This window comes from Sebastes umbrosus, chromosome 14 (genome assembly GCF_015220745.1).
Source record: "Sebastes umbrosus isolate fSebUmb1 chromosome 14, fSebUmb1.pri, whole genome shotgun sequence".
In the NCBI taxonomy this organism is placed as follows: domain Eukaryota; kingdom Metazoa; phylum Chordata; class Actinopteri; order Perciformes; family Sebastidae; genus Sebastes; species Sebastes umbrosus.
The window spans coordinates 20,698,054-20,725,991 of record NC_051282.1 but is presented as its reverse complement, the minus strand read 5'-3'; the positions used below and the strand labels follow the sequence as shown (position 1 = coordinate 20,725,991).

Here is a 27,938-nt window from a genome sequence, read left to right as displayed (position 1 = left end):
CATTAGTATTAGTATTATTATCAGTTACAATGACCGTTAAATGAATTTGAACATAATTGTAATAAACATAATTACAAACCTGATAGAATAATAGCATGTAACTATAATATGTTGCATAACTCGAGCTTGTCAGCCTTTTGTAGTTATAACCACCTGCCCCCACTGAGTGGCGCTGCACACCCGTAGCTCATAACAAGTCTGGCCTTTTCAAACTTGGCAACATAATCACTCTAAATGGGCCCCTTTGTATTTCCTGTTACAATGTCTGTTAATGCCGTAGCTGACAGGAAGTGAACTAGGACCAAAGCTGTTGCCCTAGCAACAGAATGGAAATGAAAAGGTCTATAATGAAAGTGAAAATATATACTGTACAGTAAATCTCCCTTTTGCTAATGCTTTTCACTGTACCTGATAACTTGCTTCTACTATCCAAATAATCCTGTATTGAATGCTAAAGAGAGTGTTTGGTGCACATCTTGGTGGATATTAATTGTCATTGTCATATAACAAGACTCGGTCAAAAACAAGTATATAGCTGGACCGTGTATGGTCAGTCTGTGAATCTGTGGCTAAATTGTAACACAAATAGTCAGTGGTCATATCTATAATGTTAAATCCAGCGGTACATGTCCACCAGGTCCGTCGAGGACACTAGGGGTCGCGCTGCTCCACACAACTGGACGTTCAAGCGGTGATGTACCCTATGGTGGAGTGCACCTAATTGGTCCCTGGTTTTCTGCTCGCCAGGAAAACAACACGCTGGCCTGTTATTCCGTCTAAACAATCCACCAAAATCTATTTCTGAAAACATTTTAAGCAAGAAATAGGCTATCCCACTGCTGAATCTCGTTTCATTTTAGGACTAAACGCCTAGTTTGGCTGCTTGGTCCAAGTTTCAGGGCTCATTTGCATAAAGGATTATTCCCTGCCTTTTCATTTTGAAAGAGAAATGGCCAAAGAGGAAACTCCAACACATGGTTGACCGATCGTGTAACTTCATCACTCAGTCAGTCACTCAGTGACAGACTTTTGCGTTTGTAGGGCTGGCACTCTGCGGTCTAGTCAAAAAACAAGAATACAAATTAATTTACAAAATGTTTTATTGGGTTGTGGCAGTAGGGTTTCAGCAGTTGTTCATGCATTATTTGATGGAAACTTTACACCAAAAGTCTTTAAAGGTAGATTTTATCACACAGTTACACAACAAGATACTGAGGTCATCAGAGTGGGCGTTGTATTCCCTCCACGTCCAAGAGAGGTGGTTGAACTTCTACAGTTGGAGTACTGCCGCTTGTATCCTGAGATTCAATATTGTCTGTCCTCTCTTGATACAGTGGCGCTCTACAGTCTCTGTCTGTTACCAGAGAACATGCAAGGTCCTGTGTGTGGTGGACAGGACTGGATCCCACTGGGTCATTTTGCCTGGGGCCACTGATAGAGCCGTGTTGGCCCTGGTTGTGCCCTGTGCATGTTGAAGCGTGGGCTGCTGAGGGGGCGAGAGAGCTGAAGGCAGTGTGATACTGCGGCTGGTCAGTGTAAGTGACGGAGGAATGGATGGATGTCTGGGGTTTGGGATCAGAGTTGGTTTGGACACTCAGAGGTGGATGGGAGCAGCCAGAATTCACTGGGGAACACAGCGTGTGAGAGTTGCTCATCGTGGGAATAGAGGCATTGTAGGGCACCTGTTGGGCCTGACAAATCACTGGGAAGCTACTGAAGGCAGAAGCGAGGCCCAGGAGGGATGGACCTCCCTGGGCATGCGTGTGGGTCATGTAGGGAGAGTTTGGGGTCGTTCTGGAGGCCTGGAAGGGGCCACACTGGCTCTGTAACCTATGAGCTTCTCTGTCAGAGCAACACAGGTGTAAACAGGATGACGCAGGTCTTGAAGAGTGCAGCAAGGTGGGATTTCTGCCCTGGGTGGGCATCCCGCTGCAGCCCCACACATTTCTGGCAGGGTGGCTGATTGCTTCATGGTGGAGGTGCAGACCGGTGGCGATATTTAAAGGGACATGGGGCTGCTGCTGCATGCCATAAGAGACTGGAGGTGTTTGGAGCGTGGCCATGTGAGACTGGAGGAAATGCATTATGTCATGGAGCTCCTTGGCCAGGTTGGATACTTCTTGGTTTAAGTTGCTCACCTGAGACGTAAAAGAAAAATTGTCTGTAGCATATATCTGCCTTTTAATAATCTTATATAACAAAAATCATAATGATAATAGCAGTTAAAATTGGAGTATACTCACTTCTTACAGTACATTTAATACCCACATTCTTTAACCCAAGAATGAATGATATATTGTATAGCCAGCTAATTTATATTCCCCATTTTTATATTACTGAGTAGGGTCCAAGTTTATAATAATTTTGAATTTTCAATAAGTTTTTATTGAGTTTCAGTTTTGTTTTCTTTAGTTTTAGTTTTTGCTAGTTTAGTTTCAGTTTTTCAGAAAGGTTTAGTTTTTATATATTTAGTTTTAGTTTAGTTTGTTTTTGTTAGGGCCAGCTATAACAATGTCTGAGAAGTATGCAGCTAAATATACATACAAAATACATGGTTGGAGAACTGTGTAGGAATGGCCATAATGTTTAATCTTTGTGTTACTTTAGTGAAACAATTGCGGCATAGCGCTGTCTCCTGGATGTCAACTCTGTTCAGTTTCTGTGGTTCAATGTCACGAGAATTTCATTTTAACGCGGCAATATCATTTCAGTTTAGTTTTTCTATAGTTCTTGTTTAGTTTCAGTTTAATACAAATATTTTGTACTACTTATTTTCATTTTAGTTTTCTATGATGACCCTGGTTGGGTCTAATATTATATCATACCTCTTTGTTCAGTTTGCTGATGTTCTGTCTCACTTCCTCTGTCTCCAGAAGCAGGTTCGCACTCATCTGGAACCGATCTGAAGAAGGTTAAAAAACAGAGTTGATCTGAGATATAATATCTATATAATATGACATCTAACCCCAAATGAGTAGGATTATAGTTACTGCTTCAAAATAAAGAAAGAAAATGAGTCACAAAATTTCATAATCTGATATTTTCCTATATTAATTCAACCATGCATAATTTAGAATTAAGCATTTGTTACTGAAAAGAGTTTTTAATCAATATTTTTGCTGCCCCAATCACATATACGAAGTTCACTTTCTATCCATTGTGTAGCTTGCAGAGACATTACCTGTTACATGAGTCTTTGTCTCGCTCTGCTCCACATTAAATTGAAACGTGTGACCATTGTCCTCAATTCCATCGACGACCCTAGCAGAGACACAAATCATTGTTATGTAATTATAAATAGATGCAAACTGATTTTTGAATCATATTTGGGTAAAGCAGGATGAACAGGTTACCTAGGGCTAAGGTTCAGTGGACTAATACAAGGTAAGTTTGGCATGAGTAGATTGGCAGGCCGGTGGTTCAAGCCTGGGTCACTGGTAAGACTGGACAAAGGAGTAGACGAGAGCTCCTGATGGGCGAATGGCTGAGAAGATGGGCTTGGGCCTCTGCCGCCCTGAACCGGTGAGCGACAGATGCGGAGTGCGTTGATGTGGCGGAGCTCCTCTCCTAACAGGGTGCCGAGGCAGGGCTGACGGACAGGGCTGCCTGCAGGTAACAGAGGCACTCTCCTCTGCTGGGAGTGTCTCATGTCGTCTCCACGTTCGGCATCATCTGCCTCAACGATATAGGGTAGTTGATGGTCCTTAGAGGCATGACCCTGAGGAGGCAATTGGAGGAAAATTAGATGTTTTCTTTGATTTGTTGAAGTGAATGGAAGCTGCAAGAGTCTTAAAGCTGCACTCTGCAAGAATAAAGACTTAAACGTTGTTTATTGCTTATTTAAGGATCCCCATTAGAAGCACATGGATGTGCCTCTAGTCTTCCTGGGGTCCTGGAAATAAAAATACATTACAGACATACAATAAAACTACAGACAAGAGAAGTTGAGGACGAAGTAGTACCAGACATAGCAGTGTGATTAAACATAAAAACAGAGAAAAAGACACTTCATATATATAAAGTCATACTAAAGCAAGCAGACTAGACATATAGACAAATGAATTTGAGGATATTAAAAAATGACATGACATACATGTGTGCTTTCTATATTTAACACACTTAGACACATATTAACACACACATACACATGTGGGGGTATATGCAAGATATTTCTTTGTATGCTTTTTAAAAGTTATCTTGTTATGGATGGTAGATATAATATTTTTGGGCAAAGAGTTCCAGAGAACTATTGACCTGTATATAATGATGCATTTATGAAAATTCGTTCTTGGAGCCAGGAGCCTTATGTGACCGAAGGCTGAACCTGTACTTGTGCTGTAACCATGCCCCGAGGCCATGTGTAACTGGTGAGCCAAGCTGGACAGGTTGTTGGTACTAATGATGCTCCGCAGTAGCATTAGGAGACACAGATCAGCAAACATACAGCAGAGGAGCATCATATTTAATGTAAGAAATCATCCCAATCTTATTACATTAATAAGTGATATTCCGATTTTTAGACATTATTGTAATTTCTATTTTGTATCAGCATGCAGGCTAGCGAGCAAGTTTAAATTTCTGAAAACTGTTTTTTATAAATTTCTTATAAAAGTGTTGTCTTATTGATTTTTGTGTCATACAGGCTTATTTTAGGCTCCTTTTGCAGAGTCCTTTAGTTCGCTTTTTGGCTTAAAGTTTAATCTCTTGATTACCTAATCATCTATGAAGTCCACACATATATGCTGTGTCCATCACTTTACTTAGCAGCATCATATCCATCTTTATCTCAGCTATGTATCTGAATTCAGGCAGTTAATGTGCCGTTTTCCACATTTACCACATAGTTCTAAGGCCCAATCCCAATGACCCCCCTCAGGCCTAAAGCCCTGAACCCTCAGGGACTTGTCTGACGTCACCTGGTAAATGGTTGAGTGTGAGGGGCTGCAGGTGCTCAAAATGGTATAAATATGAATGGGACAGCACTTTGCGGCAACATATGACGTTACAATGATGACGCCAATTGTAGATTTTATGTTTTGTACTGCCTATTAGAACGTCTTCCAGACTCTTGCCTTACGAGACTAGAGGTAACCGTCAAATAATCAATTTACGTTTGTCAAACTTCATTAAGCAAAATTAAAAGAAATGGTTGATTAATAAAGCAGTTGTGTAATATAGTCTAATGCTTGCATCACTCTGATATCATGTGTTTTTTTTATCTACCATCTTAAATCCTTAATGTTAATGTCTTAAATTTAAATATGCCAGGCTGAACACCCATGTGCCGTCCTCTTTGTTTACCTTTTTTTTATTTACACCTCCGGGCTTCCCCTGGTAACCTTGTGTTTAACATCACAACGCTATGAATTGTGAGTAATTCCCTCAGGCAAAGACTGCAGAAATGCAGACTTGTGAAAGTGTTCATAAAGGGCTCAAAATGTCTGCGAGAGAGCCCTCAAGGACTCGATGATTTGACAGTGGGACAGCACCTAAACCCTCACGGACTTTGCGGGAACGCGCCTCAAAGTCTGTGAGTGTGGACATTGGGTTTGGGCCTAAGTTTTCAGTAAAGCACATTAATGCCTTATGATGTAAACACAGATTGTGCTGTAACTGATGAGCCAGATGCATCAAGCAGATAAAGGCTGAAGTAATTAGGCGCACATACCTGAGGCAGCCTGGACGACCATGGAAACTTCGTTACTCCCTGGAGATATTGAAGTACAAATTAACAAGGTATTACACACACACATTCTACATTTGGTGGCAAAGTGTAGGTATGTTGTCGTTAATGAGCAGAAGCAGAGAAATTCAACACTGGTACATTGAAGTTTCTGTCTGTCTCTGCAGTGCTTTTAACGCTTTAGATGTGATTGCAAATATCTTACGTCAGCTTCACTGCCCTCTCTCAGGTTGTAGGTGAGGTTGTGGTGGATGTCAGAGCTGAACCGGCTGCCGTACTCCGGGTACAGCCCCAGGACCTCCCTCAAAGCCCTCACACTGATGTACTGCAAGTCGCAGTAGGTCAGCGCCTTCACATCTGCGTTGGTCTTGATCACCTGGTCTTGCTCCGGGATATCAGCCCCAATAAGGTCACCTTTGCCTGTCGATTAAAACAGAGGGGTTACAACAATCTGAGAGGTGCAGAATGAATAAGGGAGGACATGTTTTACACTTCACTGACCCAGGATGGCCAGGACCACGCCATCTTTCAGAACCTCCAGGGAGCCAGAGCAGACAAAATAGTTGGCTTGTAGGGCATCTCCGTGGCGTATGAGGTATTCCCCCGGTGCACAGAACGAGGTCTTGATGTGCAGGGAGAGGGAGCGCAGGCACCCTCTGCTGGCTCGCTCAAATACAGGCAGCTGCAGGATGTCTTTGTTCAGGTGCATGGCGATGTCAGCTCGCAGTTCATCTGGAAAGTCATGCAGCAGCTAAGAAAGAGGACAGGGAAAAAAATAAATCTTCAATCACCACTGGAAAGCATTTGATGCTCAAAAGCATCTGCTACAGTGCTTCAGGACATACTAAATACCCCCCCCCCCCCCACCCCTCTGAGTGATCATTGTCTCTTTTATTAATGTGCTTCCCTACAATGCTTTTACACAAACGTCCAAGAAAAAGATGAAAAGCAGCACTTAGTTCAAAACCTGGTAAAAGCAACAGACTGCATATTGTCTATTTCAAAGATGATTTGATTTGGTTGTGCTTTAAACACTGTAAGGCTCTGTAGTCTGTATCTATTTCTAAGCTCTGTTAGGGAATACCTTTATTTTAACCCTGAATCAAATGACTCCACGAAATGTGAAAGCATCACTATTGGAGTCAAACACACTACCTTCTTGTCTACACTGGCTGCATAGCGTAAGCAGCACGTCAGCAATGAAACGGCGGCAGCTGAGGTCCTCGGTCGGTGTCACACTGGATCTGCTCATGTGCTGTTAGGAGCGTTTTGACAACACCAATAGCCTAATACACTATCAATGTAGTTCCCTGTTTAAGTAGGAAGAAAATACAGTCGAAGCCTAAAAAGATGCTTCAAGTTGTAGACAGCTAACAGCTGCATTAGTTAAAACGGAAGTGCATCTGTTCTGACAAACTCATGTGGGACAGACAACTGAAATCATGACTGAAAGACATTTGTTGTAGACACCCGTCTCTGCAGATCATAGTTTTAATTGTTCAGTCCACACTGGATCATCAACTGGACGACTGAATCTCGTGGCCAGCTGAGGTTGCTCTTTGTATCTAGTCAGCTAAAGACCCAGCTGTTCTAGTCAAGAGGTGGTACTGTACGGGCCAAACTAGAGCTACTGTAAAAGGCATGTGACTACATCAGGCGCCTGGAAACAAAACTACAGTAGGATACTCATCATGTAGCTCTGTTTCAGGAGTCTCTCTCTCTCCTTGTGGTCAAAAATCACTTGGTGCAGCTCCAAAAGGGACTTTCCTTGTGTCATAGACACCACTACCTCTGTGGACACCTTTAAAAGAAACCTTAAGACATATCTTTTTAGCCTGGCTTTTACTTAAGGTGCCTCGTCATTTATTGCGTTTAAGTTTTAATCACTGGTTTTCATATTATTTCTATCTCTTGTGTCTATTTATTCTAGTGACTTTTTTATTTTTACATTTTATTGTCTATTGTTGTCATTTTTAGTCTTGCAGAATTCTATTCAGTGTCTATTATTCAGATTGTTTTGTTTTTTGTCTGTGCTGTTTTAATCTTGCTCTGTGAAGCACTGTGTGCTGCATGATTATATGAAAGGTGCTGTATAAATAAAGTTGAGTTGAGAAGACTTCTACTTGGAATTAGGTATTTTAACCTTGAGCTACTTTAAGCAGCGTAAAGTATATGAATACTTCTACCTCCACTGCCAAATGCGAGAGAAACTATAAAAAAGAAAATGCACGGTTTTAAAGGTTGGTGCACTCACATGACGTGCCAAGCTGCTCAATAAAAACAGACACGAGGTGTTAAAGCCGGCTTGTTCTCAGAAATCGGTGGCTATGTCTGTTACCTTCAACAGTGAATTAATTATCTACAGATGGTGTCGGTGAGGGTGTTAATGAGTATTCTCTCTGGTTCAACTCCTACTCTTACAGTAATTACAGGGAACTTCTCCTAGATCGGTTCTGGCATTGTTACTGAAGTTCTATTTGCGACAAAGTGCCGTCTACTTAAGGAAATGGAATAAGACAGCAGGGAATTTGAGGTGACCCACATTTCAAGGATGACATTTCTGAATCAAGAATCTGGCACCCACACAAAATTGTTCATGAAGAAGACATTTCTGCAGCCCACACATTCAACAATTCATATAATTATTTATTAAAAAGAAACTCACTTTAAAGCTACTACAAGGAACTTTCATTTTGTGTTGATTTTGGCAGTCCCGGTGGACAAAAGCGGTAGTGTTTCCGAGCACCAGAGTCCCTTTAGAAAACCTCTCATTTTACCAACATTATGTTCCTGCAATAGAGGAAGCTGCAGTTTCAGCACTGCATTTCTAGGACCTTAGTTTTATTCCACACAAATACTACTGTCTTTTCATTTTATGTGCCTAAGGCACGTAATGTGTTAAATGACGTGCTGCCACCACGGACACAATTTAGGTTTAGGCAACAAACCTCCAATGGGCCAAGCAATATGCCTTGGGCCTCAGCAGCGTGATGTCGGTACTGGCTACCACCAGGGACCGGCAGAGCATTGAGGCAAAGCTCTGCTGCCAGGCACGGTGCTCTCCATCTCACGTCGGAGCTCTGACTGCAGGTCAAAGGCGGCAGCGAGTCTGCCTGCGGTGGGCTGGTCGATGCTGGAGTATCTGGTGATCCTGTATGATTATACCTGATTTCGCTGGAATCCGACCCGGTGGCACCGAAGACAATCATTAAGAATAACTATATAGATATTAGGCAATCATCTCGCTGATGGTCTTGTTTACTTATGTAGGTCATATAGAGGCATCAGTATTAAATTGAGACTGTTTCATATCCGGTTACAAGTTCCTCATAGAAGCTTTAACAGAAAAACGTCTTATTAGGACTTAAATGTTCGAAGACGTCACAGTTGCTAATTTGCGATTCTTCACCCACCTCATTGGCGTTGATGCCATTGTTGACAGACCAGGTGGCCTGAAAGTACTCCAGCATCCTCTGCTTCAGCAGCTGCGGTAGCCGATGCACACGGATGAAGTCCTTGAGATCCTTCATTCGGGTGTGGTAGAGAGAGCGCCGCGAGTACATGCGCTGGATGATGGCTGTCACGTTGCCGAAGACCACAGCGTGCATCAGGGCTGGAGGTGGGAGAGGGAGTAACATTATGATATCTCAGAACATTTATCGTAAGTCTGAAGAATCATCTGTAATCGCCCGTAAACTCACCACCCATGAGCATAATGCAGATGGAGAAGATTTTCTCGGCGTCCGTATTGGCGCACACGTTGCCAAAGCCGACACTGGTGAGGCTACTGAGGGTGAAGTAGAGGGAGGCGATGTAGGCGCTAGGGATGGAGGGACCACCCATGGTGCTGTTGATGTATGGTGTCTCCAGACGCTTTCCCAACTCCTGAAGCCAGCCTAGTGGACGAGGTCAGAAGATGCTTGTATAAGACTAATGAGTCTGCTTCAACGGATGACCCTTTCTCCTTTAGTAGGTGATATGACGGGTGATATAATCGAATGATATAATGCATTACTGGTGATATAATTGAATTAGTCTGTGACCTGAACTTCCTCTGGGCTGAGAGGAGACAAGCTAGAGGTTGAAATGATGCCGAGGCATTCAAGCATGACTAGGGATGTGCAGAACTGGCCCGTTGAGGTTGCCAAGAGAGACTCTAAAAATGTCTCAGCAAAGCTTAATGAGTGAGGAAGGATATTACACTTTTGATTCAGCGGTGTTGGAGCTGTCAAACACACACAGACAGTGTGCTCACCTATGTCCCAGGTAACAGGGTCACTGCTTTCTATCTCCTTGCGTCCGATGACGTACCAGACACAAGCCATCCAGTGGGCCAGCAGAGCAAACACAGACATGAGCAGGGTCAGGACCACAGCGCTGTACTGGGAGTAGCGGTCCAGTTTCTGTAACAGGCGCAGCAGACGCAGCAGGCGAACCGTCTTCAACAAGTGCACCAGAGAGGTCTGGGTGAGGAGAGAGAGAGAGAGAGAGAGAGAGAGCAGAACACAAAAGCTTCTTTAAAACCTATTTCTACACAAATAGTTCTATTCAACTCTTGTTCCATTAGAAAGATTTGTAGGTATAACCTGTGATCCATCCTCTTTTCTCTTGTAACCTTGAATCAGTGTCTCTATTGTGAAGCACTTGCTCTGAACGAAATGTTTTTAGCTGGAAAATTGCTTCAACAAAACCAAGGCTGTAGTTAGAGGCAAGGCAAGTTTATTTGTATAGCACCATTACATAAGATGGAAAGGCTTTCAAGGTGCTCAATACGAGATTCATAGCATTTCTATTGCCTCCACGTGTCTCTCAACGTGGCGAAGCCTGAGCTGGCGGTTCGCAGCTAACGACTAAACAACACTAACAGTGTTGACAGAGGTAAAAGTGTTAACCTGGGGGGAATCAGATCGTGGGACGCTACCCTTCCGCGACGACGCTGTGTGTCTAGACCCCGTTAAGCCTCAGTTATACTTTCTACGGGGTCGGTTGCACGGACATGAGCTCACATTCTCAAAGCTCCTCAATGTTCTCCATTTTCTCCACCCATCTGTGTCCGTTAGAAAATGTAAGATGTGCGCGAACAGGCGAAAACCTGCCGCATGGAACTCCTGCGAAGAGCCATGTCTGATAGGGTGACGTCACTTAATTTCACGCTTTATCAGTTGTAACCGCCGTAGAACAGTGCAGAGCAGTGCAGAGCGGCGGCCGTGAGCTAACTAGTGGGGCACGTGCAGACGGCCAGACGATGTCAACAAAGCACAGAGAAGCTCGGATTACAACACACACAGAGGGAGAGCGACTTCATTCTCTGCTCAGGTAGACATTACTCCTCTATTTCTTTACATAGGACAATAGTTGTTTGCTGCTATATTAATGCTCTGGATATCAAATAGAGCACCTTTAAGAAAAGATAGAAAATAAACAACATAAAAAATCACAGAAATAGGTTTTTAAAAATAATCAAACAAAATCAAACAGAAGATAAAAATAAGCTAAAATACAATAATACAAGTCAAACAGTAGAATACAAATGACAGTGCAGCAACAGAGCAGTGGATATGAATAAACAGAACAGAGCAAATAAAATGGTTTGTCTTAATCAAATGCAGTGGCAGACAGAAAAGTTTTAAGCCCTGATAGAGAGATGTCTGTGTGAGTCAGCTGAGGCCTGAAGCAAAGTCAGACTAATCCATGAGAAGTACTAGTGTTTATCTGGAGGATAAACGGAAGCGAGCAGACAAACGACAATGCTCAGTGAAGGGGTTGAACGTAGAGGGATAATCATCTTCAGTCCAATGCTCCGGGCGAGCAGCACTACTAGAACATTAGTGGCTGGTCCTAAAGTTAGACAGGAAAGTTAAAATCCTGGGGGCATACAGTACTTGGAGATATTCTTACCACTGTGATGTTGAAAGCATAGAGGAGGTCAAAGGGCAACGCTGCGATCAAATCCACAAAGAACCAAGTGGTGCAGTAATGGAGGTAGATGGAGCGGGCGTCGTACACCACCTGACCCGACTGACTCACATAGGTGGTACGGAAATTCAGGATAATATCTGAAAAAGAGAGAAGCAAAGGAAATGTAACACAAAACTGAAATAAAAAATAAAATGAAGAACAAGGTTTCATGATTGCATGACACATTTAGGTCTAACGAGGGCAGTTTGGGAGTTTACTGGGACTATAGATCAGGTTCATACAAAAATAATTAAATTAATGAATTAATAATAAATACTTCACAATTATAAAATAGGTGATTCATTTGTAGATCACTTTGGAAAAGAGTAAAATATAAAAAGGGTTGAAACTGTAATACATCTACCATGATATAGCCGATCTTAAAATAATAGCTGCAGTAAAAAAGTAAATAATATATATATACATACAGTATATATATATATACTATATATCCATATATACTATGGATATTGGGGACAAAATTATGATGGAGTATGAGGGCCACATTGAGGGGAAAAAAGCTGAGATTTCAAGAATAGAGTCATAATATTACAGGGAAAAAGTTGCAATTTAATGAGAATAAAAAAATTGGTAATATTATGCTTATTTCTTGTAACATTACGACATTTTTTCACATAAAGTTATGACTTTATTTGCGTAATATTATGACTTTATTCTCATAATATTACAGTCCTAATATTGCAAGAATTAAGTCATAACTTTATGGGAAAAAAGTTGTAATATTATGAGAAAAAAGCCTAATATCACAAGTTTTTTTGTTATTGTAAAGTTATGACTTTATTCACGTAATATTACAACTTTTTTTCTTGAAATTGTATGCAGTACTTTATTCTCACTAAATTACGCATTTTTTCTCATAATATTATGACTTTATTTTCGAAATCACTGATTTTTTTCACTCTCAATGTGGCCCTAATACTCGTCGTACAAATAAATATAGCTGGAAGAGGTGCGATTATGTCAGTCATTAATATTGCAGTACACTTTGTTATGCCAGTCGTTAATTATTTGAAAGCAATTGCTCATTTGAAAAAAAAAAAAACTCTAGCTCTACATTGATGATTAGAAAACATATTAAATTGCAGGCTATGTGGACTTTAGCAGTAATTATAACAAACACATGACTTAATGAATGTAATACTGTACATCCCTGGCAGTGTATTTAACTTTTCACTTGCTCCCACACTGAAAAGATGAGCTCTTCTTTTGTTTATGGCAATACGATTGAATAGAGACTGTTGGTGAATTTAAATGAAGCTGGTTCAGGGACACGCTTTGTAGACGTACTTCACTGACAAAATGATTTACTTTACATTACTCTAAGATAGAACAACGGGGGTGAGCTCATTTTGTCCCCAGTCAAACTTGTTGAGAGATAGGAAGTCACAGAGGCCCATGACAGATGTGCTATCACACTTCGGTTGGAGGAAAAGTGGGACGAAGTGAGAGAAATCTAATTATGATCGGTAACCTGGGGCAACAGAGACACCCTGAGTGGGCGAGGAAAGGTGGGAGGTGCAGTTGTACGTGTTAGCCATCGCCAGGGAAACCACAGCAGCTAGAAATACAGTTGTTCTTAATATAAACTGAACATTGTTGTCTCTTCATAATTCTGCTTCAACGTGAAGGTTAGCTGGTGTGCAGCGTGCAATCAGTGCAGATGTTATTTTAAATTATAGTGGTGCAAGCTATCAATTATGTTACAGGAAGAATACAACCGCCCACTATCTGGAGAAACACTTGACTACAGTGATAACAGAAATGTTTTAATCAAATATAAATATATCACACCAAGTATGAAGAGCATCTCCACCGCTATGTCACTGCCTATAGTGCTGCGGCTGACCAGTGAGTGATAGTCGCCGCCCTCGTCATGACTGACAAAGCAGATGTCGTAAGGCACGGCGACAGCAACGTAGAAGGTCGCCAGTAGAATTAGCCAGTCCCACAAAGCCTTGGAGATGCTGTAGTGCAGAAGGATGAATCGTGACTTCTTAACAGCGGCCACCTTGTACTCAGGTAGAGACGGCTTCTGAAACACACTCTGAAAAGACAGAAAGGCACAAATCAATCACCTGAAAGGATCACAAGAACTCTGTGAAAAATGGAAGGTGTGAGATTTTACACCGTGTTGCTGTGGTGTCCACGCAGTTGGAGAGAAAAATCGGAAGTGCTTGGATTATATTTAAGGCCACCTTGAACCCTGATGTGTAATTACTTCTTTGGATGAATAAAACCAAATTTGACAAAAAGAAAAAGCTGGCATTAATTCGCTCAGCGTGAAGCACTGAAGGTGTCCAGCACACGTGTCTAATGTCATCCATCTTCATCACCACATAATGAATAGACTTGAATAAACAACTTGTTCCCATGTGCTGATTGGACAGCAGTGGTTTGAAGAGAGAAAATGCTTTTATTCTAGTAGGGCTGCCCACTTTTCGTTTTGGTCTTAGTCGACTAAGTGTTGTTTAGTCGTTTTTTATGCTTTTTATTTGTTTATTTGTTAGATTGGATCCCAATCAGTTGCTACCGGGGCAGTAACTATTCTTCCTGGGGTCCACACATAAAAACGCAACACAAACATATAACATACATGAACACTCAACAACACAAAGCCACAAATGTCTCACCAAAACCCCCAACCAGCACCTCTAGATCCCCTCCTTACCCACACAGAACCCTCTCAACAAAGCAAAATCATACCAACAACAACATTAATATTAGGCTAACTCTAATACTAAACATGTAACCTGCTGCTACCTGCCCATTGCACTATTCTATATTGTACACACTTGTATATTTGTATGTTTTAAGGGTGTGTTGTGTTATGTGTATTATGTAACGTTGTTTTATTTGGAGAAGCCAAAGACAAATTTCCCCTGGCGTGGACAATAAAGTCTATCTATCTAACAAGGCAATCAGAATAAAATAAAATAGAACAAAACAAATACCGTTTCCACCGGGAAGGAAAGCACTCAGTGGCGCAAAATGAAACAAACAGGACGCACTCACCAAAACAAAACAAGGTCCCATATCCAACACCCAGACAACAACAACACCAAAAGTAACAGCGGCCATACAGCAGACGGCAGTTGACAGGTTATTCTCAAGCAAACAAGAACAATTACATGACTTATCTTAGAAGAATAGATTTTGTTTGGTGTTTTTTAAATCAAGCTTTACTAGTTGATTTGTTTTAGGAGCATGGTAGTATGTTCCACTGAGTGGCAGCTCTGTACAAAACCGTTTCCTGCATTGCACACAACTTCTAGGTGCAGGAACGACTTCATGACCTTGTGTTACCGGTCTGGTAGTCTGACCGAGTCTGTCATTGAGATATGAAACTCAGTTTTACAGATCTGTCGATAAAATCAACTAATCGATTAGTCGACAAAATCATATGAGTGTTAGTCTTCGGTCGAGGACAGCCCTAATTCTAAGGATGCTTTTATTCTAAGCTGCTGCGTATATCTGGAACAAACTCCCAGAAAACAGCAGGTCAGCTGCAACTCTCACTTCTTTTAGATCAAGGCTGAAGACCACTGCTTTATATTAATTTCTTACACTGCAGTGAAACTGTTATTCTTGTATTTTATACCCGTCTTATTCAATTTAGAGTGTTTTTATTTTCTATTCTCTTTAATTTTTTATCTAAATGGTCTCATATAAATGTGTTTCTTGATGTTTTATGTAAAGCACTTTGAATTGCCTTGTTGCTGAAATGTGCTATATAAATAAACTTGACTTGCTTTGCCTAAGGAAAGTAGCCACACATCACTCAGTAATAATGAATTATGAAATATTGAGACTCATATTGTGGGTTTAATGATCTTAATGATCCAGGGGTTTTGCACTCACATTGGGCAGTTTCCTCTTTCCCCTCTTGGTGAACAGGCTGGTAAGGTGGTGCAGGATGGTCCTCCCTCTCTCTTGAGCTTGGGAAAAGTGCGATGGATTGCTTTTCCTGCTCTGGTGAGCAGCCTCTGACATACCTGTGAGCAAACTCATGATTATCACTGAATTAAAGTAAAGGCCATATTCCATTTAACTTTAAAGAGGACCTATTATGCCTTTGTGCTTCCCCCCCTTTCCTTTAGTGTGTTATATACCGTTTTTCTTGTGCATGTAAAAGGTCTGCAAAGTTACTCTCACTCTCCCCCACAGAAACACTGCTCCTGAACTGCCTGAAACGCCTCGCTTGAAGTCCTGCCATTTGTTCTGTAACGTGGTGATGTCAGCAAGTAACACATTTGCATAATATCAGAATCTGAATCAGAGAAATTGGGGCGTTCCAGTTGCTCTTGTGTAAACCAAGAAATGTAAGTATATAGAAATAAACGAGTATGTAACATGTAAATGATGTACATAATGCTACAATATATGTAACAAAATATAAGTAAGTACTAAAATTTAAAATAAGAAAACGGGAATATAAGAAATATGAAATTTGTGCAAATACTTGCATTATGGAGTGCAATATATAACAAATAACCACAGTGCAAATAAGTAAATACAAAATGCTGAGAAGTGGGATCTTTTAAGTGTGTTAAATATAAATGCCACAATGGTATAAATAAGAACTAAATAAGATCTTTTTTTAAATGTACCGTATGAATGCAGTATTAATGACAGTATTGTTGAATTATTGCACAACTTATTGTACAGCTGAGTTAAGTCAGTATTGTATATAATACCTCCGTAGTAATACCTGCCTGGCATGTTATTGGCACGCCCTCAAACAAAGGTAGTTTCAGACAGAGGGAGAAGAGAGGTGCTGCAGCACAGCCGGTACGAGCAAATAAAGCCTTTTTTTGAACATTAGCATGTAAACATGTTCTAGTAAAAATCCAAAATACAAGTATGCACCTGAAAATGAGCATAATAGGCCCACTTTAATTTGTATAAATGAATTTGACATGACATTTTGAAGATGAAATTTAAACGGGGCAAGCTAGGAGATGCATGCAGCCAGGCCTCACCATCTCCTTGGCTGTAGTGATGGCTCTTCCCATATGATTCACTGACGTCTTTGAAGGACAAGAGGAACAGCACCACCTCACCTTTCTCATTTTTAATTGGCACAATATCCAGGAGGCACCAAAATGGATTTCCTGAGGATATTAAAAAAGTTATTACACTGAGATTAAAATGCTAGACCGTACTTCCCCCTAGACTGATTGACTCTATTTCTATTAACGCTGGAATAACAATGTTTTTTTCTTCTAGTAGCCAACCTCACCTCACTTCCTTTAAAAATAATTGTCCTCACAATGAAATAAAGGCCTGGAAAATGGGTTATATTCATGACAATTCTCATGTGTACAAATACTGTTTAGGTTAGGTTTAAATGTGTGTTTCAGAGTGCATGGCCAACTCAACATCTGGGTCATATGATCCTCACCATTTTTCCTGTAGAAGCAGACTTCTCCCTGGTACTCCTGCTGGCCCTCCAGAGCTTTGTCCACCTGCTGGATCACACTCTCGTTGGTCTCGGCTCCATGGAGGAAGCCGCAGGTACAAGTTTTCTGCATCACCTCGGTCCGAACGAAGCCCGTCAGCTCACAAAACCCATCAGAGCAGTACACGATGGGGTAACCATGACGACCCTGCGCGTTTCCCAGCAGGAAGTTACTGTCTGCAAGGGAAGTGAAAGTTGGAGCTAAATTTACTGTGTGTGACCTTGAGGAACAGAAAAGACTGATTGAACAACACACACTAGTTTGTGTTTTTTCTAACTACACAGCTGTGACGCAGACAGCTGCGGCTCGGAGAGAAACAGGCATAGCTACTTTTCTCCAGATTTGATGTGTTTGTTGATGCACCAACAGAAAACCACTTTTTTTTTCTTAGTCATTCTGTCTGCCTTCAGCTCAGAGCCCTGAAATAGTCTTATGTACATCATAGAGAGCTTTGAAGTAAGCTGGTGGTGTGTATGAAGTCTATATAAGCAGGGCTCCAGCTGGCTCCATGGGGGACCAGTTCCTCAGTGAGGCTTTAGCCCTTAATTAGCATGCAGAGCATGTTTTCATCCTGCCAACGGTTACGCAATGGATTTTATACACACACACTATCTTATAACAACTCCATACATACATCGATTTACTGCCGCTTATCTGGGGCCAGCAGGCTAAGCAAGGTTAGTTAGGCTACAGACGTCCCTCAGCGTTTTCCAGCTCCTGAAAGCCGCTGGATGAGATATATAATCTCTCTAGCGTGTTTTGGGTCTCCTACTAGTTAGACATGCACCGAAAACCTCTACAGGAAGGCGCCCAGAATGTAGATATGCAGAACCATAGATATAAAACAGGAGATGGGACATAACATCATAAGTAATGGGATAACCGTCAGCCTTCTTAACCTGGGTATTGTTTACAATTGCCACTCAATGGAAAGCAATCAGCTGTTCAGCTCCTAATTATTGTACCAAAAGGACCAAAGAGACCAGAGAGGCTGGCATCACTTTCCACACGTCAGCTACGATAAATTAGCTGAAATGTAACATTTAGTAACGTTTAAACGTTGTCTGCCTATAGGCCATGATACTGAATCTATTTTGGATAAAAGATATTGCTTAAAGGGACTGTTTGTAAGAATCAGAAATGCTTGTTAACAGCGACACCTGTGGCCGTTAAGTCAACGAAAGTCAGCGTTGTGTTGCTCGCCCTTGTGCTCGCTCTACATAGACATAAACGAGAATCGCTCAAAACAGTGAGGCGACACACGTCAGCTAAAACCACAATATCACTCTATATTTCAGCTGCTTGGCAGTAATGTTAGCTGAGACGAAGGTCTCTCCATGAATCACTGCTGATCCTAGTGTTGGCTTCAGCCTCCCGACCGCGGCCAGAGTGAGACACTGGCACCCGTCGTAGACAATAACGTTTCTCGCTGCGGAGCCCCGTCACTTCACAAGACACGTAAAACCTCTGTTGGTCTGGAGGAGCTGCAGCATTTACTTCTGCACAAATGTCCACTGTACATTCACTAGATATTATTAGAGCTATAACTCTTCTGCAGTGTGGAGTGTGCGCATTCACGTGAGGTGGAGCGAAAGAGCGAGAACGAGCGCGGCGGATACCCAGAGGAGCAGAGTACAGCAGAGACGCCGGTCCTGGAGACCAAAGCTACGGTCTCCCCCGCGTCCTCCGACCGCGGCCAACACTGTTTAACAGACGGGCTTCACTAGATATAACTTTGCGGTTTTGGTGTTTCCGTGTAGTTTGTGTTGGAGTCTAGTCTGAACAGCGTAGCCACACTCGAGCGCGCATGGGACACCGCCCCGGATTGATTTCTACGTGTAAGAAGTTACAAACAGTCGCTTTAATGTAGTATATTATCCATTTAGAATACTAAAGATGGATCTTAAATATTAAGTTCAGGCAAAATTGGAAAAAATAAAATCTTTGTCTGCAATATAAATGCACAATTATGAGATTATGTTCATGACTGAAAGCATGATTTGTTCTCTTGGAGCTATAATAATCAAAATTGTACGAAAATCTTTACTTTTTTGGTTCATTCTAGACAGACAGTTGTCTTACACTCATTACTTTGTGATAAAAAACAGTATTGTTGGAGTATTGGTAGAAAAATACGACACAATTTCACCATAGGTTCCAATAACAGCAAGTTTAAAACTGGACCCAGGTAAGATCGCCGCCATATGGTCATAAGATCATGTCACATCTACTGTTTTATATCTCTGCCTGAAACACCTCAACAGGCTTCTTTCAATGTGAGAACAAGTGAACGCAACTTGAACTGCTTCACTTGAGGAAGCAATTCACTCTCAAACTGTTTTAGACTTGGTTCGACTTCATCATCATTTTGGAGGATGCAGTTTGCGGTGCTGTTGAATTGTATTGCGTGACATGTGTTTGAATTATTTTGTCCATTTTATAGCACTAACTGTAGGCTTAATAACAGGAACAACTTTCTGTATGATGCAATACAGTCCAACATCCTCCAAAATGGCCATAAAGTTGAACATTAGAGCCTTCAGGTGTGATTTAATGCAGGATTGTTTGGACTGCATCCGTTTTAGCAATGTGCACCTTGCAGTTGCCAGGCAACCAGCCAAGACTCCAGGAAGTTACTGGTCCTGACCAAGAAATAGTCTGGTACATTACTCCCTGTAAAACAGCAATTTAGCATTTTTACAGATAATTTTTTGTACAAATTAAACAACAATATACAAAGTATTAATGAGTAAGCTAAACCAAACCAAAAGCTGTTAACTTTTCCTGCTTGGGCTGAAGTCAATAGCGGTGACAAAAAGCTGCGGTCAAGTCGGACAGTTTCCAGCAGCCTTCACAGAATATACAGGAAGTCACAGGGAAAGTGACCTCCTGTTAGATCCGATCTGTAGGCTACTTGTAGTTTGCAGACCATGTTGGGATTTATGTTTAATTTATTTATATTTGTTTGTGATTATATGTAGTAATGTGCGTGTATCTGGCATTGGATTCTATCCTTTATTATTTTTATGTCCGCCTTGTAAAGCACTTTGCAATGAGCACTCGTTATGATAAGTGCTATATAAATAGCCTTCATTATTATAGTTATAATTAATTGCAGTTGCTATGATCTCGTGAGGTTATCGTTGCCCACGTGTGCATGACGTCAGAGCAAGTCGGGATCAAGTCGGACACAAATCTATTGCTGGTGGTCGATTCTGCGCGGTCCTGGCTCATCTCGAACGAGCCTAATACGTTACTCGCTCCCGTCGCCTCCGCTCTCTCTCTTACTTCACCACTCACTTCCTACGTACACATACATGTACGCACTGGCTCTGCTATTCTCCAAATGACCTATGCTACTCTTACAACAACTGGCTCTAGAGAGGGCCTTTCGCGTCAACCACCGATGCTCTGCAAGACCTTTGGCACATGGAAGAGGCTTCAGTTGGTTGCAATCTCCTCAACTCACCACTAGATACCGCCAGCTCCTACACACTTGGATTTGTTCTACACAAATGTTCAACTGCGCCTACATTTTTTGTGAAACTCTTATTTCAAAATCTGTTTTTAACAGTAGGCTACTAGTTGAGTTTAAAGTTGCAATCTGTTGAGTCACTGTCTATCGCCAAATGAGGTAACACAATGACGATTGAACCTATGGCCCACTGATGAAAGTATTGCAATATCTATATATTTGCAGTATAATTATTATTATGAAATGGGTGTTTGTGGTGACATTCCCGGAAAATTGTATTTTTTCCCCATTGCATACACAAACAAAAGAAACTATGCACACAATTCTGAAAACTTGAAGCTCATGTACACATAGACTTTTTATATTTCTAAAAAGTCTAAAAAGACTCCAGACTGCTAAACTCTAAGCACAAATCCATTGTTTTCACTCAAATAGAAATCTTAAGGATTGCCACTTTAAGATTTCAGTCCTGGTTGATTTAGAATTTCTATTTGCCACTTTAAATGTTGATGCTTGTTGCCGCTAAAAAGACATTTCTTTGTGTTTTGTTTTTTTAAAAAAACTGTTTTTACTCCAAAGACTGATTCATTTTTCTGGCAATAAAAAAAATCACATCGACCCAGGGAACATTTTCTTGCCATAAAGCAAGAGAGAGAATACTTCTCGGTCTAAAAGATGCTTTTATGCCTGAGAAATAACGGCGGAGATGACGAGCCTTGGCGATTCAGACCGTATGATTAAGACAGATACTTGAAAAAGAAAACCGTGTCTGAAAAAAAATATATATTGTTGCAAACTGCTGGAACACTGAGGAGTCAGTTTAGGGCAGGATGTGTGGGCGGTGAAGCAGAAAAAAATTATAATGAAACTGCAACTAGACAAATCACTGAATTTGATCTGCAAGATGCTGTGCGTCTCATTTCTAACAAAACACCTCCAGTACTACTGTAGAGTTTCTTCACATTAATCTATTAGGAGGGCTGTACACAGAAATAAGAAGGTCAAGCATGATGTCATAGTTAATGTAGGTTACTATAAGAACAAAAGGTTGATTTACATGTTTTCTGTTCATGGAAACCATACAAAAGATAGCTTTTCTGTGTACGGAGTGTGAGTAATCTCCCTCTTGACAAGCTATCATCCACTAAAAACTGAATTTAGAGCTTGGAAATAAAGTAGTCCTCCTAATTTAATCCATTCTTTATTAAGAATAAATGATGGGGTTATGCACTCCAGGGTTTATTGTAGAGAGAAACATTCATTGACTAATACATGTCTGCTTTCATAACCCTGAATATCCCTTCAATGTTTGGACCGAGTCCACTGAATGGTGTCTTCTTTCATTTATTTGTTCAGTCACTCTCTGAATGCAAGCTGATTCAAATTCAAAGATCTTTGTTCGACTGTGCTGCAAAAACACTATAATGACAAGACAACGCCGAACACCTGTAGGCAGCCAGTTTTAATGAGAGCTGCGCTGTACATACACAGACTTATAAAACCACACGCAGCTGATCCATTTTACTTTCAAACCTAAAAGAATCACGGTGCAGGCAGCACAGAGGGAGGTGTTAACACCTTGTTTGTTCCAGAGGAAAACACATTAGAGACGTGTGTATATTCTCTACCTGATAACCGTGCAGTTAATCTCACAAGAAACTAAATCGAGATCTTTCCATGCTTGTGTTGCCATAGCAATTTGTGCTGAAAAAAAAAACATAAAACATATGCCAATGCTGCAATTTGCATCTACAGGGTTACCAAGACACTGTGCCCTCTGAAGGATCCGCAGTATGGTCTCATCCTGATTCACATTTAATGGATTTGAATGACTCTTATTAAGTGTTTACATGAGTGAGGATTAACTAGAATTACTCAAAACTGAAGCCCCTTCTATTACGTGATCATATACACTCATCAATTTATCAATTCATTTATCTATTTTAGGGCTGTCAAAGTTAACATGATAATAAGGCGTTAGCGCAAATTCCTTTTAACACCACTAATTTCTTTAACGCATTAACGCAACTTGCGATTTTTATATTGTAGTGGGCTCAGTTTTAAAGCTTATCGAAAATAAATCGTATATTTTTTATCTGTTCAAAATGTACCTTAAAGGGAGATTTTTCAAGTATTTAATACTCTTATCAGCAAATACGCTTTCTTTATGCAAATGTATGTATATATTAATTATTGGAAATCAATTAACAACACAAAACAATGATAAATATTGTCCAGAAACCCTCACAGGTACTGCATTTAGCATAAAGAATATGCTCAAACATAACATGGCAAACTGAAGCCCAACAGGCAACAACAGCTGTCAGTGTGTCAGTGTGCTGACTTGACTATGACTTGCCCCAAACTGCATGTGATTATCATAAAGTGGGCATGTCTGTAAAGGGGAGACTCGTGGGTACCCATAGAACCCATTTTCAATCACATATCTTGAGGTCAGAGGTCAAGGGACCCCTTTGAAAATGTCCATGCCAGCTTTTCCTCGCCAAAATTGAGCGTAAGTTTGGAGCATTATTTAACCTCCTTCGCAACAAGCCAGTATGACATGGTTGGTACCGATGGATTCCTTAGGTTTTCTAGTTTCATATTCATCTTCACTCTAGCTTTAAGACTGACAACCTAAAAATTGCAAGTTGCGTTAATGCGTTAAAGAAATTAGTGGTGTTAAAACAAATTTATGGTGTTACCTTTAACAGCCCTAGTAGAGACTGTAAAATGGAGGAGGCTGCATGCATATACAGTATGTCGCCATAATCAATCACAGACACAAGCAGCTTCCTCGAGTTTTTTCTTGATATTGAAAGTAAAGCAAGATTTATTTCTAAAATAAAAGTCAATCTTCACTGTATGCCTCCTGACTAAATTAGCAATGTGTACGTTTAATAAAAGCTTGTCATCTACCATATACCCAAGCACTTGATGCAAATCAGTCAGCTTGCTGTCTCAATTGTAATCTTCACGAGCAGAGGTATATCTTGTTGTTGTCAGGTCGTGTCTCTAAAATCAAACAGTTTCCCTCTCCTCAGCCTGTTTCTATGGCTTCATGTTATTCAAGAGAACACTGACAGCTTCAAGGCCTGACTGGACAAAGAACTGCTTATCCGTGAAACTTCATTTCTTGTCAGTAAATGTTCACGTCTGAGATTAGATAGAAAATCAGTGCATGTTGTGACATTTTAATTTCATCGTTCATTGTTAAATCTCCAATTCTACTCAGCGTTCAGCTAATACATTAACTTCTTTTCAGTTAAACTGCAGTCATTCAAACACAATGAGTCTAATTATCCATGACAGCACTTATGAGGAGGAGAAAGATGTAATTTCAACACCTACTGCAGGCAATTAGCAGAAGAGACTGTTGACAAGGAGGGATGAAAAAAATAAAAAGCTGCAGCTTTCTATGGCTGCTACTTTACTATTATTATAGTACTGAAGCTTTTTAAAATCTGTATATATGATACCCCTTCACCCTGCAGTCCACAAAGAAAAAAAAATACTCTAAACCATCAATTGAATTAGCTGACATGAATTACCTATTTGGAAGTGGCAATTGATTAAATGAATAATTTACATATTTTTCTGCTTTCTAAGAGGATGATTGAGCTACGATGATATTTGATTGACTCTTGGCCTCTGCATAATGTTAATTATCATTTGAATTAATTTCCCTGCAAATATCAGGGCCACATGAATACCACCTCGGCTCCCCTGAGCCCAGCCTCAATATGTATTTGTGTTATTTCTTCTGCCTGTATGAAATCCATTTGTCTCCAATGAGGCTTTCAATGAAACCGAGGCAGATTCGAGGCAGTTCTTCAGATTGAATAGCGCTCTGCTCCGAAGCCATCTTTTGTCAGTTGGCCTCTTCACCTCCCACTCAGCTACTTGGTCAGTCCACCCACTTGCACATCTGATACAGAGGTATTGTGGCAGCTAAGACTGAGAAAATGTCTGCCGTGCTAATGTGTGTGTGTCTCATACAGAAAGCAAGGGCGATAAACAGACAGAGATAGTGTCATCACGCTGGATTTGTGAAGTTGTTAAGTTGTAAAGGACATGAAGAGTCTGACCCAAACACACTCTGTTACACCTTTTCCTGAAAGATGACTATCTACTCTACTGATTCGAAGGCATGGTGACACTAACAGACTGGACACATAAAACAACAAAACAAGGGGTCAAAACTAATGAACAGCGGGTGAACATCATTACTGTCAAAGCATGAAGATAAACAACCACTGCCTAATATAGCACAGACCGGTGTAGTCTAAGTGCATCTGCTTTATTAGATATATATTCAGGTGCAGCGTGCTCTGCGCAAAAAGATTGTGTGGAGTAAAAAACTGTATAAAACAAGAAGTCTTCTCCAAATAGGAATATAATATTGCTGTGTGGGAGGTTCGGAGTGGCAACACAAGAGCACATATGATTTTTGTAAAGTCAAATTTACATTTGTGGATATATTGAAAGTCCTGTTGTGTCAAGTTTTTGATGCATAATCTTGAATATTTTCATTTTTAACATAACGATGGTAAAAATAAATAAGAAAAGTAAAAATTTGTGACATTTTTTTTAAGTAAAAATTTGCTTCTTCAGGACTAAAAATGTTTGTGATTGTGGAGTATTTAATTACAAGTTTTCAGTTAAAGTGTTTAGTATCATTTTGAAATAATTCATTTTTATATAGCGTCAAATCATAACAGCAGTTATCTCAAGATGCTTTTCATATAGAGCAGGTCTAGACTATAATTTAGAGACCCAACAAGAGATCCTCCAGGAGCATGCATTGCTCTACATTCCCATCAAGTATTTCTGAATGTGCTGGCAGAATCACATAGTTAATAAATGGGTGACACTGTGCTGAAACAGTGAGATATCTATTTTCAGCCGTGTCAAAAAGTCAATTTTCACCAAAATATTAACACCTCTGTTGTTGCCTCATTTGCATGGACCTTCCATTTTGTCACACCATGTGCCCTGTGCATGGCACCAAAACACCAAGATGACGTGCAAAGCAAATGTCAAGGTCAAGAAAGTATCAATGTATCTTGCAATAGTCTGTCCTGCCACAAAAATACAACGTTGTATGTTAAATGTTGAAGAAGAATATGTGAGCAACCGGGTGAAAACATACAGATGTTCTTGGGCAAGTGTGTGGATATAGTATTTGTTTTGGTAGATTCAAATTGTGTGAAATATGACAGAGAAAAACTCTACATTTCTTTGCTTGTTTCAAGGAAAGAGCTTGACTGAAAAATGCATGAATCTCAACAGTGAAGCCTCCTAATAAGCAGCTCAACAAGTGGCTCTTCACTTCCAATCCATCATCCTAGACTGCACTGTCCGTCTCCATTTCCAGCTCTGGTTCACTGTCACAACTCGCAGTCTCATAATTGGATCTCACCATCGTTGGACACATTTGTCGACAGCAGTGTTTTTCAGTGCCAGTCACAAATCTTAAACTAGGTTACACAAATGCCAAAGGCTAAACTCCTAAAAGCTTTAACTGTTAGAGTCACAGCTTTAAAAAACAAACTGAGAGGAATCTATTTGCAGGCAATTTTAATTCGATCATGTGTGTCTCTGGAGATAAAAGTTTGAAACACATTGACTGCAGTATTGTGATGATACAGTAAGCCCAAAGAACCAGCAGAGAGTCTAAAGATCAACCCACAAAGGATGAACTGAATGTTTGTCTTACAAATTACATTTAAACTGTATAAGCTTAGAATAATGCCCATTGGCATAGAGGTAAAGTCCTAAATATTCAAATGAGGTTTTGCAGGGTGTATATACTTACGAGTGCCATCAAAGTGGTTTGCAATGGTGTCCAAGAAGGTGTTTTGTGGAGCGAGGAGGCCCTTCATCACAGGCATCTTGTACTAGATTAGGAGAAGGCTGAAGACTCCAGACGCTCGTCACCATTCCCCCAAAGAAGGACCTGAAATAAAAACCACAGTGCCTCTCCTCTCCTCTCCTTCTAACTCTTCCACACAATGTTGTGATGGAGTTGTTTCTACTCTACGTTGTCGTGAGGAAGCTGCAGACTTGCTTCATTTCTTCGGAGCTCTCTAAAGCTTCTCTCTCAGTTTTGAGTCAGGAGGTTTCAGTTGCGCATCCCTCTGCTCTCAGCGCTGCCTCAGCTTCTCTTCAGTCAGTCTAACTCCACTCACCATACTTCCTGCCATCCCTCCCTCCCTCCCTCTGTCTCTCATACAAAAGCATGAACCATCCCCCTTTCCACACACACACACACACACACACAGTGGATTTATTAGTTATCTCTCTCTCTTTCTCATACAAAACCTGTGTCCTTCTACATGTACTTTCTACCTTTGTGTCTTTTCTGAAACTTCTTATTGGGAGGTAAGACATGCTGTTCTGTTGCTGCTCGCTTCAAATTGTACATCTTTTGTCTAGAAGGAGCGTGGACATATGGTGGTCAGAGGTCAGGTTGAATAAAACGCAGCACTGGAAGATGATTCACTGTCTGGCTCAATGACACTTGATTATATATCTGCTGCAAGGCGTGATGTCTGTCAACAGCTTGAAGGATCTACCAGCCTGCTATCTGTATATCTATATCACATTTCCTCTGCTACCTATACTCTGCATAAACAATAAACAAACACCCACACACCCACACACTAACACACGAAGTATGAGTCTACATGCACACACACAAACCCACTGGTGGCATTTCTAAACAACAACTCACTTTCTTTGTATGGCGTCCTCGCCAATTACCACTTTCCTCCAGGTTTCATGTGGCGTGTAACGCACAATCACACATCCACCGAGACCTGACATTTCATTAACGCACAGGTTTTTAAAATACACTTAAAGGTCAAAAACATAGACAATCAATGTTAGTTTGCATAATAAAACAGTATTTTGGTTCTATACTGATACACACAAGAGTGCTTTTGTCAGATTTAAAATACTTTTGCTGTCACCGTAGACTCTATATACTCTACTTACTATTTTACAAACTGTTTACACCTCTGTGTATATATGTATTTATTACTTCTCATCATGCATATACATACTACATCCTGTTTACATTTAGCTTATCCATTTGAAATACTGCCTTCCAGAAATGTATATTTACATTAATTATTTATGCATGTTAATATTTAAGCTCTATATTTTAACTTTTTTATATCTTTGATTCTCATTTTGCTTTTACTTGTGTGGTTTTTCTTTTTTATACATTTTTAATGAGCATTGTTGAAGGGAACCTGAGATCAGGTTTCATTGCCAACGACTGCTTTCTGTAAGTGTTGTGTATTATGATGAATCAATGAACTAATATGAGCAGTAA

General features: G+C 40.6%; 1 protein-coding gene across 1 annotated transcript; it reads right to left on the bottom strand.

Annotated features, from left to right (window-relative positions):
• Positions 1 to 1,088: 1,088 nt before the first annotated feature.
• On the bottom strand, positions 1,089 to 26,761 carry kcnh4a (potassium voltage-gated channel, subfamily H (eag-related), member 4a). Its single transcript, XM_037791519.1, has 16 exons — positions 26,415 to 26,761; positions 17,064 to 17,297; positions 16,642 to 16,773; positions 15,521 to 15,654; positions 13,454 to 13,706; positions 11,582 to 11,739; positions 9,939 to 10,146; positions 9,385 to 9,579; positions 9,097 to 9,296; positions 6,185 to 6,434; positions 5,889 to 6,103; positions 5,669 to 5,707; positions 3,354 to 3,718; positions 3,182 to 3,261; positions 2,826 to 2,902; positions 1,089 to 2,138 (listed from the first exon to the last, which is right to left on the bottom strand). Exons 1-16 carry the CDS (start codon positions 26,488 to 26,490, stop codon positions 1,221 to 1,223), a joined length of 3,534 nt encoding a protein of 1,177 aa, XP_037647447.1. The 5' UTR covers positions 26,491 to 26,761; the 3' UTR covers positions 1,089 to 1,220.
• Between the last annotated feature and the right edge of the window lie 1,177 nt (positions 26,762 to 27,938).

Bases quoted from the DNA above. Each gene is read 5' to 3' on its own strand.
- kcnh4a (XM_037791519.1), bottom strand. From the start codon at position 26,490: ATGCCTGTGATGAAGGGCCTCCTCGCTCCACAAAACACCTTCTTGGAC. The intron at 11,740-13,453 runs GTGTGATATATT...TCTCTTTTTCAG, and splicing joins GGAGATGCTCTTCATACTTG to ATATTATCCTGAATTTCCGT. The intron at 3,262-3,353 runs GTAACCTGTTCA...TGTCTCTGCTAG, and splicing joins CCACTGAACCTTAGCCCTAG to GGTCGTCGATGGAATTGAGG.